The sequence below is a fragment of the Muntiacus reevesi genome, chromosome 7 (assembly GCF_963930625.1).
Source record: "Muntiacus reevesi chromosome 7, mMunRee1.1, whole genome shotgun sequence".
Classification (NCBI taxonomy): Eukaryota; Metazoa; Chordata; class Mammalia; order Artiodactyla; family Cervidae; genus Muntiacus; species Muntiacus reevesi.
Genome location: NC_089255.1, coordinates 96,170,649 through 96,188,680, shown reverse-complemented (window position 1 = coordinate 96,188,680; position 18,032 = coordinate 96,170,649). Strand labels below are relative to the sequence as shown.

The following is an 18,032-nucleotide window of genomic DNA, read 5'->3' as shown; positions in this document are numbered from 1 at the left end:
GCAGAGTCTCCAATCCAACTCTTTCCTTCCCTTCACCTAGTAATCATCTTACCTGGCTCATAAGGTTTTTAAGAATTTGGAAACAGACTTATGTAGTAAAAGCTTTTTCCTGCAGTGGAAGCATCTGGGGTTTTGGTTGTTTTTACTGGAGCGTGGTTGATTCACAGTGTGTTAGTCTCAGGTGTGCAGCAAGCCGGGTCAGTTGCACACATGCATGATCTACTCTGCCTTTAGGTTCTTTCCCCGTAGGCCTCGATAGAGTACTGGGTAGTGTTCCCTGCGTTATGCGGTATGTCCTTATTAGCTGTCTGTTTTATGTACAGTGATGTGTGTATGTCCGTCTCCATCTCTCAGTGTATCCCTCCCCTCAGATCCCCCCCGGTAACATAAGTGTGTTTTCTACATCTGTGACTCTATTTTGTTTTGTAAATCAGTTCATTTGTACCATGCTTTAAGATCCCACACATAAGTGATAGTACGTGACACTTGTCTCTCTCTCTCTGACTTGCATCACTCAGTATGGCAGTCTTTAGGTCCATCCCTGTTGCTAAATTAGGCAATATTTCTCTTCACTTAAGTTTTATGGATTGGGTTTCTTTGAAGTGCGAAGAAAGTTCCTATAAATGGAATTATATTGGTCATTTTTAGAGGACCTGGCTACTTTTTTTCTGGACGTATACATTATTTTTAAATTGTAGTTTAAACTTATTTTTGTTTATATATATTTTCATGGTTCAACAATGTGTATAAAAGGATACACTCTGACGATCTTCTTCCTACATCTGCCCTCCCAGCTATCATTCCACCTTACCCAAAGGGAATTACTTTCACTTAATTTCAGAAATATTTATGTAGAATACAAATGAATACAAATGTACATTCTTTTCTATACCCTTTCATTTGTAAAAAAGCAACTTTTTGCTTTATAACACATAAATTTAGTATTTATAGTTATGGAAATAGTAATGTACAATATACACTTTTCTGTACTATTTTTCACTGAGTATTGTAGCTTGGATTTAGCTGTCTGTAATCAGATCAGTTCACAAAAGTTTTGGGATCTGAGATATTTGTATTTTTTAAAATTATTCAGTATCTTATAAAACTGGAGATTGAATGTCCTCTGTATAGTCCATATTTACCAGTGAGAGACCAAAGTTCATGTTATATGTTTTCTGTATTTAGTTACAGAGGTTATGACTGCCGAAGTAATCTGTTTTACACTCAAACTGGTGAGATCGTGTACCACGTGGCAGCGGTGGGAGTCGTTTACAACCGGCAGCAGAACACACAGCGCTTCTACCTGGGTCACGACGACGACATCCTCTGCCTGGCCATGCACCCTGTGAGAGAGCTCGTGGCGACAGGCCAGGTGGGGCCTGCGCTGGCCTGCGCTGGCGGGCGGGCTCGGGCGGGCCTTGTTTGGGTGTAGCGTTAGCTCGGTCCACTGTTTTCCTTTTGTAGTTTTGGAAATGAATTCTTTAGAATGGGGTTTTATTTTCATGTTACAAATGAAAATTCTTTATTATAGTTTTCCTTAGAGTTTTATTGTTTTACTTATTATTGTAATTTGAATTTTGAACTTAATTTGTGAGTAAACATTATAAAAAACATGAAGTTAAGAAGTCTGGTTTTTTAATTATCTAAAATAAATTATCTAAGAAATGCTCTGTAACAAATAGGACGACTGTGTTTTTGTTTTTCTGTCATGATAGTAACATGTTCAGGTTTACCAGAGGAGAAAACACAGAGAAAAGTCGTAACTGATATACCTCTTTATATGTTTATTCTTAGAGAAGGAAAGGAAGGGGTATACTTGTAAATTCTCACTGTATATAAGCACTTTACTCTGTGTAAGCACTTTACTAATTTCTTAATGTATATTTGCTTTATTCTCACCTCACCTATGTGAGAGTGAAACCATTTCCCCACAGCTTATAAATGAGGAATTTTAGGTTTAAGGAAAATACATGATTTCCTCAAAGATCTCTCATCTAATAAGTGGTAAAACCCAACATCCTTAGTCTACCTGACTTTGAACACTGGGTTAAGGATACCTTCTGCGATATATGGAGGGTAGGGGCAGGCAACTTGCATCATCCCAGGTAGCTTCCTTGAAAAGAGAGAAAACTCTTTCTTTCTCCCATCTTTCCTCCCTGTGTTTGCATCTCCCCTCACTTGTTTATTTCTCCCCTTCCTTTCCCTTCCTCCTTTTCTTCCCCATTTCTTCCATTCATTCAAAAACACTCATAGAGCATGTGCTGTGTGCCAGGAAAAACTCTGGGAATATAAATAGAACATCATCTTGTCATGGTAAAACATTCATACTCTGTGAGGAAAGGCAAACATGCAAGAGAATTCTGATGCAAGGTCAGAAGTGTAGATCGGGGCTTCTTACCTTGGCACTGTTGACATTTGGGGCCAGATAAATTTTTGTTGTAAAAATAATTGGATTTTTGTGTACGGTGGAATCCTATGCCTTGTACGATGTTTAGCGCCATCTCTGACCTCTGTGCAGTAGATGCCAATGACACTACCCTCCCCACTGTGGCAAACAGAAATATCTCCAGACAGCATTTGGAAGGCAGAGGTCACCCCTGCTGAGAACCACTGCGGTGGAGATGTGTATAAAGCCCTCTTGAAATGTAATAAAGGACTGATGAGTCGTGCCTAATGGAATTAGGGAAACCCTCATAGAGATGATGCCATTTGAACTTAGTAGCTTACCTGACAGAGGGGAGGCTGGGGAAGGTTTTCTCTTATGTTGTATAACAGTCGAGCAGAAAGAAAAAAAACTGAAATAAAACATAGCTTCTTTAAATAACTGTGAGCACCCTAAAGTTCAAATCTGAGAGTTCTTGGTGGACATGAGTGGAAGAACTAATTAAATGGGTTAGTGGCTGCCTCAGGGGCGCCATTTATCCTCACTGTTAGTTTATGTCGAGGTTCCTCTTAACTCACAATTATGTGCCTGTTGTGTGTAGCAAGGATCACCTGCTGTGCTGTAGGAAGGAGTTTGGACATTATTCTGATGCTCCTGGAATAAGACTGTAAAAACTGGTCATTTACTACCATGATTCTGGCATTTTAGGGAATTTGGGCCAAATTAAATTAAAAGTCAGGAGGCCCAGTGGACAGCCACTGTTGAGGAGGAAAACCTTACCTCTTCCTATCCTAGACTTTTTTTTTATCCTAGACTTTTAGCTGGGACTCTAACAAAAAGACCAGGTTTCCCTGGTGGCTCAGAGGGTAACGAATCTGCCTGCAGTGCAGGAGACCTGGGTTCTATCCCTGGGTTGGGAAGATTCCCCTGGAGAAGGGAATGGCAACCTATGCCATTAACAGGAGCAATTCATACCACCTGGGAGAAACCAAAACCAGAAGTAACTCAAAATGGTGATGTAGAATTCCAGCTTATGTAGAAAATCGTAGATCTGTAGGGAAATGTCAGGACATAGGAAAGTGTTTAATAACTTAGTAAAGTGTTGACTGATCACAATATTGTTTTTTGTTATATATTTATATAAAACTCACCTCAAAATCAATGATAATTGGCAGCCCTATTATTTCAGGAGTTGCCTTTATAGACAAAGTTATTATGTAATATATCTTAATCTGTATAGAGAAAGTGATTACTTGCGTCCAAAGGAATAATTAAAATTTAAGTCCTGTTGACCTGCTTGGTGCTTTAACCTCTGTGCATCTTTGTTTGTACCATTATCTTAGCCTGGAATGTGCTTGCTTGCTTCTCTTTTTGTCCAAGACCTACACTTTTTGAAGGGCCAGGATAAGTAACATAATTTCCATGAAGATTTTCTCTACAGCCTTTCATCCTCATTAAGCACATATTACCAGATGTTTTTATTTTAGCAGAAAGGATCTCGTTTTCCCAATGAGTCTGCAAAATTTATCTAATTGTCTTAGCACACTAGCATACACTGGGTTGCTAATGCTGCCAATAGTAGGTGCTCAGGAAGCATCATCTCTATTGATGAAGTAGAGGGTAAGGTTTAGGAGCTACATAGTTCCAGAACCTTCCTACAAACACTGAGCCTAGTCTCACTAGCTTTTCAACAAACATCTGGGAAAAATGTTGGTTGCATAATCTTTATATTCTTTACTTGATATCTATAGCAAATATGACAAAAGTTGTAAAAATCTTGTTTTATTTCCTTTTGTAGGTATGAAAATAAATGGTTTAATTGCATAAAATGACTTTTATCATTCTTTCTATTTTAGGTAGGTAGGGATCCCTCAATTCACATATGGGACACGGAGACCACTAAACCATTGTCAATATTAAAGGGCTACCACCAATATGGTGTCTGTGCTGTTGATTTCTCAGGTAAGGGAATTTTTGTCTCAATAAGAATGATTAAAATTCAGAGGCAGTACACAGCATTTTTGTCTTAATCAGTGTTGCCTAAACTTGTCATTTAAAAATGACTTTCATGAGAGACTATCAAGAAGGCAGAGGGGCCACATCATAAAGGACCTAGAATGTGAATTTCATTCTAAATGTATGAGAGGTCACTGGAGCTTTAAATAAGGGAATAAAGTTATCTGATTGGCATTTTAAAAAAAGACCAGTTATCAAGTGTGCATACTGTGGTCCTAGCTTATCAAGACTATGAAAGTGTGGGTTTGCCAGCTGGTTTATAATTATGATTTAATGAGTATAATTTTAATACTCATTATTATAAAGATGTTTTTATTAAAAGATGTTTGTCTACATAACCTCTGGAGACATCTCAGATACCACTAAGTGGTATGTGTCTCCCACTTGGGCAAACCCTGATCTCCCTTAATGTTTTGTAGTCTTCATAATTCAGTCGGTTAAGAGTCTGCCTGCGATGCAGGAGACCCAGGTTTGATTCCTAGGTTGGGAAGATCCCCTGGAGAAGGAAATGGCAACCCACTCCATCATTCTTGCCTGGAGAATCCCATGGACAGAGGAGCCTGGCGGGATACAGTCCATGGGATCGCTAGAGTCAGACTTGACTTAGTGACTAAACCACCACTATCACCAGGGTGAAAGCTAAGAAAGAAAGCGATGAAAACTAAAATGCCTGTTTTATAACATTTCTTTGAAGTGCCAGTTCTAATCTGTTTTATGAGAATAAGTTTAGATCTCAAAGTTAAGTCTTTGCTACATATATAAAAGTTTAACAACTACATTTAGATCTACAATGAAGGCTAGAGAGTTGATTGGAAAGGGATCTGTTCAGTCCCTGAGTCATGTCGGACTCTTTGCAACCCCATGGACTGCAGCATGCCAGTAGGGAAAGAGGGGTGAAATAACTTTAATAGACAATTTTATATTAAGAAACAGTAAATTTGTGGTTTCTGCAGCTCTGTCTGAGGAGGTGGTGAGTTATTCATAGTAGAGTCTGGGAGGGAATGTATTTATACCTACACATATCTGCCAAAAGTTAGGAGACTGAATGACAGCGGAGTCAACGAGAAAGACACCACTGGGAGCCATAACAAACCAGTTAAGGTTTGCAGAAAGTATGGCCGAGCAGCAAACATTTTGTTACAGACTGAATCTTTCCAACTTTAAACACATGCACACCTGCCAGTGTGACTGACTTGGCTCAGTCACTTGTCTAATATCCATTACTTGTTACTTGATAGTAGTAACAACTAAAATAATTGATCTTCACTACGGTCATTTTTTTTCACAACAGTCATATTAATGGCAAGATGTAGTTGTGGTGGGGGTTTAGTCACTAAGTCATGTCCAAGTCTTGCAACCCCATGGACGGTAGCCCGCCAGGCTCCTCTGTCCATGGGGTTCTCCAGGCAAGAACACTGGGGTGGGTTGCCATTTCCTTCTCCAGGGGATCTTCCCAACCTAGGAATCAAACCCGGGTCTCCTGCATCACAGGCAGATTCTTAACTGACTGAGCTATGTGGGAAGTTGTAACCTATATCTTTTTTACTTGACGAACTTTTTATAATCCCTATGACTTCTTTTATCACAATAGAGTTCCTATGGTGAATTTCATTGGTGTGTATCACTTCTTCCTTCTTTCTTAGTTTTCTCTTTCCTTCCCATCTTTTAAATATCTTTTTTCTACTTTTCTTATCTTCCGCCTTTTCCCTACCCCAGGCTGATAGATAGGTGAGGTAAATGAGGTCAGAGAAAAAGTCCGCAGATAGATGCACTGAGAAACTATTCTTCCCCCTTATGAGTTCTGCTTTTTTCATAGCCATGTGCATTGTGGTGGTGTTTAGTCGCTAAGTCATGAGCAACTCTCTTGTGACCCCATGGACTGCAGCCCACAGCCTTGTCTGTGCATGAGATTTCCCAGGCAGAAATGTTGGAGGAGGTTGCCACTTCGACCTCCAGGGGAGTCTTCCCAACCTAGGGATTAAACCCAAGTCTCCGGCATTGGCAGGGGGATTCTTTACTCCTGAAGCACCAGGAAAGCCCAGCTGTATGCATGTCTACCGTCGAACGTTACTTCATAACATTTTAAACGTGGCACTGTGGTGACAGGATGCGCAGTGTTTCTATCTTCTGGGTGTTGACGGTCAGTCTGTCTCCCGGTTATTCTCGCAGCGGACGGCAGGCGCCTGGCCTCCGCTGGGCTGGATGACGGCCACACCGTGGTGCTCTGGGACTGGAAGAGAGGCGAGCGGCTGTCAGCCACACGGTAGGCGGGGCGCGGCCGGCTCGGGGCGCCCGGGGTGCCCGCGGGCTGAGGGCCTCGGGTTATAGCAGCGCGAGGCGAAGGGAGCACGCCACCGCTGTGGTTGCCGCTGCCCGTGTTCCCACCGAACAAATGGCGTGCTTGTGGTAGAGACGGATGATTTCAGAGTTCACTTGTAGGCTTATCCTTTGTGAACACGCTTATTACTGTAACTATAATATGATATTGGAAGTAGCTATTATCTAAAATATCCACTTATGGGTAGGTAGAGTGAATTTCGCTGTAAGATAAGCTATTCTGTAGTCATTTGAAAACAAAATGCTCCTGTATTTGAGTGACAGGAGATATGTATACACATATCATAAAGAAGCGATAGATTGTTTTCTGTTGTAGTTTTCATTTCCTGAACTTCTACAGTATCTGTAAAAATATTAACAATTGCTTTAAAGGAGGAAATAACAGTGTCAGAGACTATTTTTTAACTTCCTGTTCCCTAAAGTGATACATAAAGCATTTTTAAAATACATATAAATGCTTTTCTCACACTATATAAACAGTACGCAGATGAAAGATAGTTTAAGAGGACTTTGTAAAGATTATATTAAGTGCTCGCTTCGGCAGCACATTTACTAAAATTGGAATGATACAGAGAAGATTAGCATGGCCCCTGTGCAAGGATGACATGCAAATTCATGAAGTGTTCCATATTTTTAAAAAAAGTTTAATGAGAAAAAAAAAAGATTATATTAAACTATAACTGAGTAATATAAAAAATTTTTTCTTTAACTCATTTATGCCACAAATGACATTTTCTGTACACAGTACTATAGTAGATGCCATCCAAAGTTCAGTTCTCACTGTTGCTATCTTTTAAGATTCTGTTGAGAAGAGATAGTAAATTAAAATAATGACAGAATAACAAATACAAAAGCATGATTACATAGCCCAAACCTAGTGGGCCAAGCATTTAGTAATGGAGTGAAAAGATAGGGTATGGACTAGGCAAAAGGTTATTACAGGAGAAATTTATCTTTAGCATTAAACATTTCTGTATTTATTTCAGAGGAAGTAAAGATAAGATTTTTGTTGTAAAAATGAATCCGTACGTGCCTGATAAATTAATGACAGCTGGAATTAAACACATAAAATTTTGGCGTAGAGCAGGTAAGGAAGTGCTTCTTTTTTCTTCCTTTGAAATTTTAAGTAACTGTTAGTTTTGAAAGTGATTCGATTAAGTGCAACGTGGTATTGAAGTCTGGAGTTGAGTCAGTAGTAACGTATCAAAAATGTTGGTTTTTCAGTTTTGACAAGTAGTCTACAGTATATTAAGATGTTAATGTTATGGGAAACTAGGTGGGTGAGAAGTATATGAGGACACTTTGTGTTATCTTTGCATCTTTTATGAAAATCTAAAATTATCCAAAATGAAAAGTTTATTTTAAAAACAATCCACAGTTTTCTTGATACATTTTAAACAAATATTTTACCATCATTTATTGACTGCACTGATATAGTGTTCATATTTGCAAAAGAATGTAGTTTATGAAATTAAGTGATGTCCAGACTTCCTTCTGTTAAAGACATGTTTTGTAGTCCTAACTGAAAATGAAAAATTTTCTCAAGATTGTTTCCGTGCTATAAAATGATATAGAAATAGAATGTTTTATTATCTTAATGATTTAGTAAATTACTGGCAATAGAAGTTCACATTTTAAAATTAAAAAGTCTCTTTTCCAAATCATATAGTGTACTTATAAGTTCCAGCAATTTGACAAAGTCTCAGCACACTTAAACTTCTCGGATGAAATGCGAAGTTATGGAGAGGAGAGAAGCATAGGTTAGAAAAGGATAGGCTTGGTAAAGACCCTTCCCAGGCCGAATTAGCTTTCAGATTGTTAACTACTTTGAACATGAATCTATTTTCAGATTTGAATTTAATATTTTATCACAGATTCACTGTATCATAGTGTTCTATTAATACATTTGCAAAGTGAAAAGTATTTTCACATTTGTAATTTTCATTCCCATATGTTTAAACAAAACTTTTTAGTATCTTAGTAACTTGGAATTGCAAATACCCAGCAAGGCAAGTAATGGTTATTATTGCAGTATTGAAAAAAATTAAACTATAAATTTGTTGGAAATAAGAGACTTAAAGCATATATTTAAAATGAAAAGACTTGCAATTGAATATGTTTTTTCCTTAATTTTGATTAGACATAAAGTAGACCTGAAACTGAACCACGAAAGGATCAATGTTAAGATTTTGGTGCATTTCAGCATTCCTCACTTTTGGGGTTCTGATTCAGAGTTCACTAGTCAACTGGAAAATAAGTAAACCACTTTATTAATCTGAATAAATGCCACCTGACTATCTTCTAAATGCATAGCTTTGTGTAAACGAAGTTAAAGATGACTTAGGACTGAAACTGAAAGGGCTTCTTACCTCCTGTCCCAGACACAGTCTTAGAGAAGTTTACTCTAAGGAGTTTGAACTGTCTTCCATGGCTGGTGGGGCCGGCCACTGGGAGTTTCTAAATGCAGCAGTGACATGAGCTTGTACAGTACGGACATTCTGTGCTGTGTGTATCAGGAAACTCAGTCACGGTCATCTAAAGCAGAGGTGGAAAATACTGTAACTGGCCAAATAGTAAATATTTTAGACTTTTCAGACCCAGAGACAAAAATCAAGAATATGATATAGGAACTTACAGGACAAGAGAGAAAACTCCTACCCAGGTGAGTTTCCTTACCCAGTTTGTACCCAGTTGCCATCAGCTAGAGACATTCCCTGCAAGCCCGGTGGCGAGCAGGACTGGCAGCTTGGGCTGGAGGGACCATGGTCAGCCTCACCCTGACCTGTGACAGTGATGCTCGTGTGTCTTCTTCCGGAGAGCAGTACCTTCTCAGATTGGGCAGACGCCCAGAGACAGGGTCATTCTGGGACTGTGATTTCACTGTTAAGGGCCCAGCGGTGCTGGAGTCAAGTACTCAGCTCACGGATGTGACCCACTCAGGGCCACGGCGGTTGCTAGGTGGCAGCCAAAAGTTAGGGAGGCAGGCTCGGGGAGCAGAGCAGGACAGACGTCATCCCTGCAGCTGTGCTCCCCTGGCACCATTCAAAAGCAGGTGGGGGCAGGATTTGCCCTGCAGCCCATAGCTTGCTGGCCCTGCCCTGAATGGACAAATGTGCTCTAGTGAAAGCCAGTCCTTTCCACGTGTGCACTAGATCCTGTCTCTCACCCATGGCTCCAGCTCTCCTTCGCTTTCTCTCCCGTATCATCAGTTTCCTTCTCTGCTCTTTCCCTTTAGCATACACATGTGGTGTAATTGCTCCATCTTAAGTAAAACAGGAACCCTCTTTGAGCTCTACCCTCTGGTTGCTAATCAATTTCTCTTCTAATCTACGTACTAAAACATGTCCAAATAGTTATTTACACTTCAAACACTGTTTTTGTTTGTTTGTTTTTTAATTTATGTGGTTGCACCAGATGTTACTTGCAGCATGCAGGCTCTAGTTCCCTGACCAGGCATCGTACCCAGGCCACCAGCCAGTCTTAAGCACTGGACCACCAGGGAAGTCCCTCTTTACACTTTAAATTTGCTCTTTATCTTCTCCTTCTTCTGAGAGAAGTGTAATCTGTTTTCTCCCGCTCACCACTTGATTTTAACTGCCCTTGCAAGTGCATAGTATTTTTCATTTGGAAAAATGGGCAGAACATATCAATAGGTAATGAATGACCAATAAGGACCAAATGTTCTTGAAAGGTGAGGAGGCCCAGGAACTCTCCTCGCCACTAGTGGGACTCTACATTGTTACGTCAACTTTAGGGGCTAGTTTGGCAGCAGAGAAGCTCTCATCTCTATGCTGTTCTTTTGCAGATACTCTATGACCATTCCTCAACAATCCTAGAGAACCTCTTGCACTTTTATAGAAAAGGCCATTGGAAGAATGTTTAGAACAGCTTTGTTTTCAATAGCCAAATCTTGGAAACAGCTTTATTCAGTCCCCATTAATAGGAAAATGTTATATGGAATATAAAATGTTATGATGGAATGCTATATAGTTATGAAAATGAGGTTTCTAGGGGTAAAACTCCATTGCAAATCGTTGGTAAAAAGAGTAGGTTTCAAAAGAAGACATATAGGATGATATTTATGGAAAGTTTTAAACATGAAAAAAAATATATTACCTAAGAATGCATAAATAAGTAGTAAAATATGTGTAAAGGAATGTGTGAGAATAATCATCGTCACATTCAGAATAGTAGGAGCGGTGAAGAAAGGAGATGGGATTAGAATACATTTTGGTTGTTGTAGTAATTTTGTGTAAGTTGATAATGGATATAGAAGAGTTTGTTGGGTTTTTTTTATTATTTTTTAATCTCTTTTATTAACTTTTTATTTTGTATTAGGGTGTAGTTGATTAACAGTATTTTTAACTGAAGGTTTATGTAGTGTAATCAATAACAAGAAATACATATTGATTTATAATTTTAAACTTTGATTAGTAAGATTGATAACACATAATGTAGAGTATTTTAAGAAGATGCAGTCATCTTGTAACTTTAATGATATAATATTTTGATTCTCTTTGTCCCTTTGTCTTATATCAGTTGAATGTATTTATATGGGTATTTTCTGAGGGTTTTTTTTTTTTTTTCATTTATTTTTATTAGTTGGAGGCCAATTATTTTACAGTATTGTAGTGATTTTTGCCATACATTGACATGAATCAGCCATGGATTTACATGTGTTTCCCATCCTGAACCCCCCTCCCACCTCCCTCCCCATCCCATCCTTCTGGGTCATCCCAGTGCACCAGACCCAAGCACTTGTCTCATGCATCCAACCTGGGCTGGTGATGTGTTTCACACTTGATAATATACATGTTTTGATTCTGTTCTCAGATCATCCCGCCCTCACCTTCTCCCATAGAGTCCAAAGGTCTGTTCTATACATCTATGACTCTTTTTCTGTCTTGCATATAGGGTTATCGTTACCATCTTTCTAAATTCCATACATATACGTTAATATACTGTATTGGTGTTTATCTTTCTGGCTTACTTCACTGTGCATAATAGGCTCCAGTTTCATCCATCTCATTTGAACTGATTCATATGTATTCTTTTTATGGCTGAGTAATATTCCATGGTGTATATGTGCCACAGCTTTCTTAGCCATTCGTCTGCTGATGGGCATCTAGGTTGCTTCCATGTCCTGGCTATTATAAACAGTTGCTGCGATGAACATTGGGGTGCACGTGTCTCTTTCAGATCTGGTTTCCTTGGTGTGTATGCCCAAGAGTGGGATTGCTGGGTCACATGGCAGTTCTATTTCCAGTTTTTTAAGAAATCTCCACACTGTTCTCCATAGTGGCTGTACTAGTTTGCATTCCCACCAACAGTGTAAGAGGGTTCCCTTTTCTCCACACCCTCTCCAGCATTTATTGCTTGTAGACTTTTGGATCGCAGCCATCCTGACTGGCGTGTAATGGTACCTCATTGTGGTTTTGATTTGCATTTCTCTGATAATGAGTGATGTTGAGCATCTTTTCATGTGTTTGTTAGCCATCTGTATGTCTTCTTTGGAGATATGTCTGTTTAGTTCTTTGGCCCATTTTTTGATTGGGTCATTTATTTTTCTGGAATTGAGCTTCAGGAGTTGCTTGTATATTTTTGAGATTAATCCTTCGTCTGTTTCTTCGTTTTTTTTTTTTTTATTACTTTTTGTATTAACTCTGTGACGTATAATTTTCTTAAAAATTAATCAAAAGATGGATTTGAACTGACTTTGAGTATATATTTTTGTTTATCCAAAAGCTATGACCTCATGCCCCCATGGGTATTTCTGCCTCAGCCACGAACGATGTTGTCCGGCCTACTGACTGAGGCACCTGTATTTTCCTGTTTAACTCCACTGACTGCTATGTGTCTTTCTTTTTAAACAAGAAAAACAGCAGAGAAGAAATTTTATGGCTTTGTATTTTACACGTTTTGAAAGTGGTACTTTCATAATATTTTTTATGAACCAGGGGGAGGATTGATTGGAAGAAAAGGCTACGTAGGCACACTGGGGAAAAATGAGACAATGATGTCTGCAGTATATGGATGGACTGAAGAGATGGCTTTTTCTGGAACATCCACAGGAGACGTGTGTATCTGGCGAGACATCTTTCTTGTAAAGACAGTTAAAGCACATGATGGACCAGTGTTCAGTATGCATGCATTGGAAAAAGTAAGTCACCTAAATAAATTCTGAATTAAACATAGTTGACCATGGAATGCAGAACATTTTCACAAGTACAAGAGCACTACCTTTCTACTTAGCTGAGCTACCCAATGATATGTGAGCTGGAGTCTTCCTGATCTAAAATAAGGTCTGGGTTCAAACTCCTGAACCCAGAATAGAATATGTCTGCTGTTAAAAAAATTTTTAACTTATTAATAGTATTTATTAATCACTTACTATGTGTCGAAAATTGTTGAAGTGTTTTATATGTTGTCACCATATCCTGTGAGTTAGCTATTATTACTATCCCTGCTTTTTAAAGGATGGAATTATGAAGCCTCCAGGTGAAGGTAGTAGAGCTACTTTATGGTTCCAGATTGGAAACTGCTTTTAAAGTCCTAGTCTAAAAGTAAAATATTTTGTGTCACTGTAAATATTTTTACAGATTCCATGTTGATGTTTAAAAAATGTAATGGATTCTATGTTTATTTGTTTTTTTCATTTTGGCTGGATATTTTTGGCTTTTACAATTTTTGGCTGTAAATTTTGTTTTCTCTAGAGTTTTTCTTTATAAAGGAAGATGATTATTCTAAAAATACTTAGACTTTTATTAATGTATTTAAACCTCTCACTTTCATAGGGGTTCGTAACTGGAGGGAAAGATGGGGTAGTTGCTCTTTGGGATGATTCCTTTGAAAGATGTCTCAAGACCTACGCTATAAAAAGAGCTGCTTTGGCCCCAGGATCTAAAGGTAAGGTTTGAGATTTGCGGATTTGTTGGAAAAAAGATTAATTGCTCATTAACATGGTGACCACTGAGGTGGAGCACATGGGTACAGTTTTCCTTCTTTCCTGGACATGCATCAGCATTCAGTATTGACAAGAGAAGCTACTTACCTGGATCGCAGAATCATTGCTGTCCTTTCAAAATCTACTCTCAGTGATACACATAGTAAAACGTAAACAAATACAACATGGTTGTTTTTAACATTTGTAATTTTTCAAAGTAAGTCGCCATGTGACTGTCACATTTACCGCCAGTCAGGGATTTGTTTTCAGACTTGGCCTTTTGTTTCGCTGTAGAGTTTTGTTGACCCTCCCTCTCTCACCGTTCCTTTAACCTTTCTCATAGTGCATCAAGGCACCGCAGCCTTCTGTCTCTGACCTCCAGGCCTGGCTGTCTGCCACCATTTGTCCTAGAGTTTCCCCTTTCCCCACCCTCCCACCTCCTCCAGTCGCCTCCCCAGGTGACACAGTGGCAAAGAATGCGCCTGGCAGTGCAGGAGGCACCTGAGACCCGGGTTCAGTTCCCGAGTCAGGAGGACCCCGGGAGAAGGAGATGGCAGCCCACTCCAGTGCTCTTGCCTGGGAAGTCCCATGGACGGAGGAGCCTGGGGTTGCAAAGAGTCGGAGATGACAGCATACACGCACGCATACTCATTTTTCAAATCTCAAACACTGTTTCTTCTAGAATGATTCCTTACACTCCCATCTCCTCCCACCTCAAAAAAGGCTTAATTCTCTTTTTTTCCCTGTTCAATATGTTCCTCACACAGGATCTGTTTTCCTCATTGTATGCCCTGTGAGGGCAGGCGCTTGGCTCTGTCATATTTACCAGTATATCTCTGAAGCCTGCCGAGGGCACAGTAAACATAAATGAATTCATCTTAAGTCGAGTTGAATTAAAATTACTAACCAGAATATTGTGCATGCTCCTAAGAGGGGCAGGAGGTGGGTGAGGGGCAAATAAAAAAGGAAAAGAAACAGTTGTCAGACTGGTAGTAGGGGATCTGGGATAATATATAACAATGGGATCGCAGTATATAAGTGGTTCTCACTTTTGAGATTAGTAAATTGAATGATTGGGGAAAATGTGGTACATATTAGAATATTTAAGATATAGGAGAAAGCAACCTTGTAACATGATTTGCATTGTCAAAATATTATCATTGGCAGTATAGACATCCTTGTATTATATTAACTTCATACCTAGAAGAACATCTCCATTTAACATTTTAGGTCTTCTCTTGGAAGATAACCCATCTATACGTGCCATATCATTAGGACATGGTCATATTTTAGTTGGCACAAAGAATGGTGAAATACTAGAAGTGGATAAAAGTGGCCCAATAACACTTCTGGTCCAGGTAATTTTAAATGTTAATGTGTTTTACCCCGCTTTGTATACAATCAGTTCGGTACATAAGAGCCAGAAGTTGACAGTGGTGAAAAATACTGTTAAACTATTTAGGGAAATACTTGTTAATGTTAATATTTGCAAAAAAAATTTAATTATAGCTAAATAAGTAGTATTAGTAAGTAATATGCACTTTATCATGTGGAATAATTACCAGTATTTTCAGTAATTTATTACAAAGCAAACCTGTAGAAAGAAAAGCTAGTTGTAGTTAATTTAATGCAGTCCATATATTTTATATTTTATTTCTTTGAAATATATTTGTTGAACCTAAGGCAGTTATTTTTCTATGAAACTCTTTAGTTCATTCTTTCTCAAGTTTCTAACTTAGAAATGTGTGCCAAGATTTTACTCCTGAAAACATTTATAAGTGAAAATATGCTAATAATTTTGAAAATCCAGAAGTACAAACTTGTGTGGTAGAAATAGAAAATGAAATAGAAGAATTAGCTAATCCTTAACATTTCTATCAGGGATGCTCATGCTCTATCCGTTTACATTCCCTGCACATGTGATGGGTTCTGATACTATAAGGCATAGCAGGTGAGGTAGGATCTACTCTAATGGAAAATTGTCCTCATGCAACTGTGTCTAGTAACACCCTTTGAGTTTTGTCTTTCACCCTGAAAAAGAATTGTGTTCTTTCTTAATGCAGACTGATTCCTTCCAACTCCTGATTCATTCCTGTTAAGTCACCAAAGAGCATGTGTAGATGAAAACACTGTGGTTTAATGTTAACAGACTGTCCTAATGTAACAAGGAGAATTTGTAAGCAAAGAGCAAACATTTTATGTTAGATTACCTGTGAAACCTTCATGTCTTACCCTTTTATTTCAGTTACATGGTATTCCTTCAAAGTAAAAAGATGTTGGAGTCATGGTGTTTAACATATGATCTCCTGGAAAATATTTACACAGATACACTTTTACAGATGAATCCATATATGGGCTTGTTCAAAACTACAGACGGTTTCATAATTGTAAGAAAAGATTTTTAGAAGTAATAAATGATACTTATTGTTTTCTAATACTTATTATAGAGTTAAAGATTTCAAATATCTACTGTCCCCTAAATGTCAGAAATAAGACAAGCATACCAGGTCTCATCATTATTTTCCAACATTGTGTGTGAGGTCTGAGCCAATCCAGTAAAACAAAACATAAAAGGTATATGTATTAGAAACAAATGGATGACACTGGATGGATGTCAGTATTTGTAAGATGTTATAACCTTATGCCTTGAATACTCAAGAGAATAAACTGAAAAACTATTATAACTAATTAAGTCCTTAAGCATTTATGCAAAGTCAGCATGTAAAAGTCAGTAGTATTTCTACATGTCAACAATGGTCAGCTAAAACTTATGACACAAAAATGGTACTCACAAAGAAAATTGCATAGTAACCAGAAATAAAGATGGTTAAAAAAATGCAAGACCTGTATTAAGAAAGCTATACAACTTTACTAAAGATATAAAAAGCTTAGAAGTAAACAATTCAGTATGATCCTAGTCCAAATCCTAATGAGAGTTTTCACAAATGCTGGAAAGATTTTTTTAATCATCTAAAGAGAAGCTATTTAAAAATAGTCAAAAAGTTTTTTTGGGAAACTTTCCATGCTATAAATAAAGATAATATAAAACTATAATAAAGTGTGGGAATATATGTACACCACAGAAGCGCATTCCTATATGTACCAAAAACCCATGTTCAACTGTGTTTGTAGCGGCAGTATTCTGTGAATCAGTTTGTGGACTAGTGCCTCTTAACAATATTAAATCTTCTGATCCATGAACATGGATCTCTCTATTTATTTAGATCTTTTTAAGCTTTTTTCAACAGTGTTTTTTAGTTTTCAGTGTACATGTATGTGTTTTGTTTAAATAACCTCATATATTCCAAGAGTTTTTTTGGTAATTTTTTTAGGATTTTTTGCATACTGTATAAGATCATGTCATCTGCAAATAGAGATAGTTTTACTTCTCCCTTTCCAATCTAGATGCCTGTTATTTATTTTTCTTTCCTAATTATCCTGCCTGGAACTGCCAGTACTATGTTAAACAAAAGTAATGAGAGTAAACACCCTTGTCTTGTTTCTGATTTTAGGGAAGAAGCATCCAGATTTGTCCTCAGCTTAAGCAGTCTCTTCCCATCTGTGAGATTTTCCTGTTTCTCCGTGACTTCAGTTTAGCCATGCCCAGGCAGTCTCGGTCTTCTCCCAGTTTCCTTTCTTCACAGCCTCTGCTGTTTCTGAGAGCACCCTCAGTCTTCAGCTTTTCCACACTGTAGTAAATGAAGTCGGTTCCTCTGAGAAGAAGCTGGATGCTGTGTTATGTCTAGCTTCTCCCTTCAGGAAAAATATCTGACCCAGGGCTCTGGAGTTGAGGGTGAAAACAATGGAATGCTTCTGTTTTTCTCAGTGTCCTTTGCTTTAGATGTGAGTGCCCGCTCGTGTGAAGGAAGCAGTGGCCTCAGCCCTTCTTGGGTTGACTTTGAGGCCCCGGTGTTCTCACTGGCCACTGCACCTAAGGTAGAGCCTCCATCTCAGAGCCGGGAGTGAAGGGGGAGCTCGTGCCTCTCAGCAGCGACCAGCGGGAGTTGACCTGAGTAACAGGGAGCTGGGAGCAGGTGGAGGACACCTGCCCTGTGTGGGAGGAGGCTCCCAGCTCGTGGCTGGGGAGAGAGTGCCCTTGTCCTCGCTTCCATCAGTCTGGTGGGGAGGGTCCGTGTCAGTGAGTAGGGAGGACAAGAGTGTGTATCAGTTCAGATACAGCAGACTCTTGCTGTTCTTACTGAATTTTAGCAGGTTTTCTGAGGTAAATGTTTCTTCCTTTGTTTTATCTCCTTGAAACCGTTTCCAGAGACTTAATTTTTTTAAAACAATTTCTATCACTTTCACTGGTGCACCAGTCTGCAGTATTACTTACTCTGTCATGCAGAAAGTCCC

The 18,032-nt window shown here is 38.6% G+C and overlaps 1 protein-coding gene and 1 non-coding gene across 10 annotated transcripts in view; both read left to right on the top strand.

The window, feature by feature from the left end:
• The window catches only part of EML5 (EMAP like 5), a 154,527-nt gene that overhangs the window by 72,800 nt on the left and 63,695 nt on the right, over positions 1 to 18,032 (top strand). For 8 of the 9 annotated variants that reach the window (XR_010664010.1, XR_010664011.1, XM_065941688.1 and 5 more), the window contains exons 14-20: positions 1,186 to 1,372; positions 4,240 to 4,345; positions 6,569 to 6,662; positions 7,723 to 7,823; positions 12,694 to 12,896; positions 13,531 to 13,642; positions 14,910 to 15,037. Coding sequence is in view for 7 of the 9 variants with exons in the window: in XM_065941688.1 (XP_065797760.1) it covers positions 1,186 to 1,372; positions 4,240 to 4,345; positions 6,569 to 6,662; positions 7,723 to 7,823; positions 12,694 to 12,896; positions 13,531 to 13,642; positions 14,910 to 15,037 (931 nt within the window). In the remaining 2 variants the exon portion in view is untranslated. The remainder of the gene's footprint in view (positions 1 to 1,185; positions 1,373 to 4,239; positions 4,346 to 6,568; positions 6,663 to 7,722; positions 7,824 to 12,693; positions 12,897 to 13,530; positions 13,643 to 14,909; positions 15,038 to 18,032) is intronic. The other variant, XM_065941690.1, reaches the window with a different exon arrangement.
• Positions 7,265 to 7,371, top strand: LOC136172695 (U6 spliceosomal RNA). Its single transcript, XR_010664049.1, has one exon. It is a non-coding gene; the product is annotated as a U6 spliceosomal RNA (small nuclear RNA).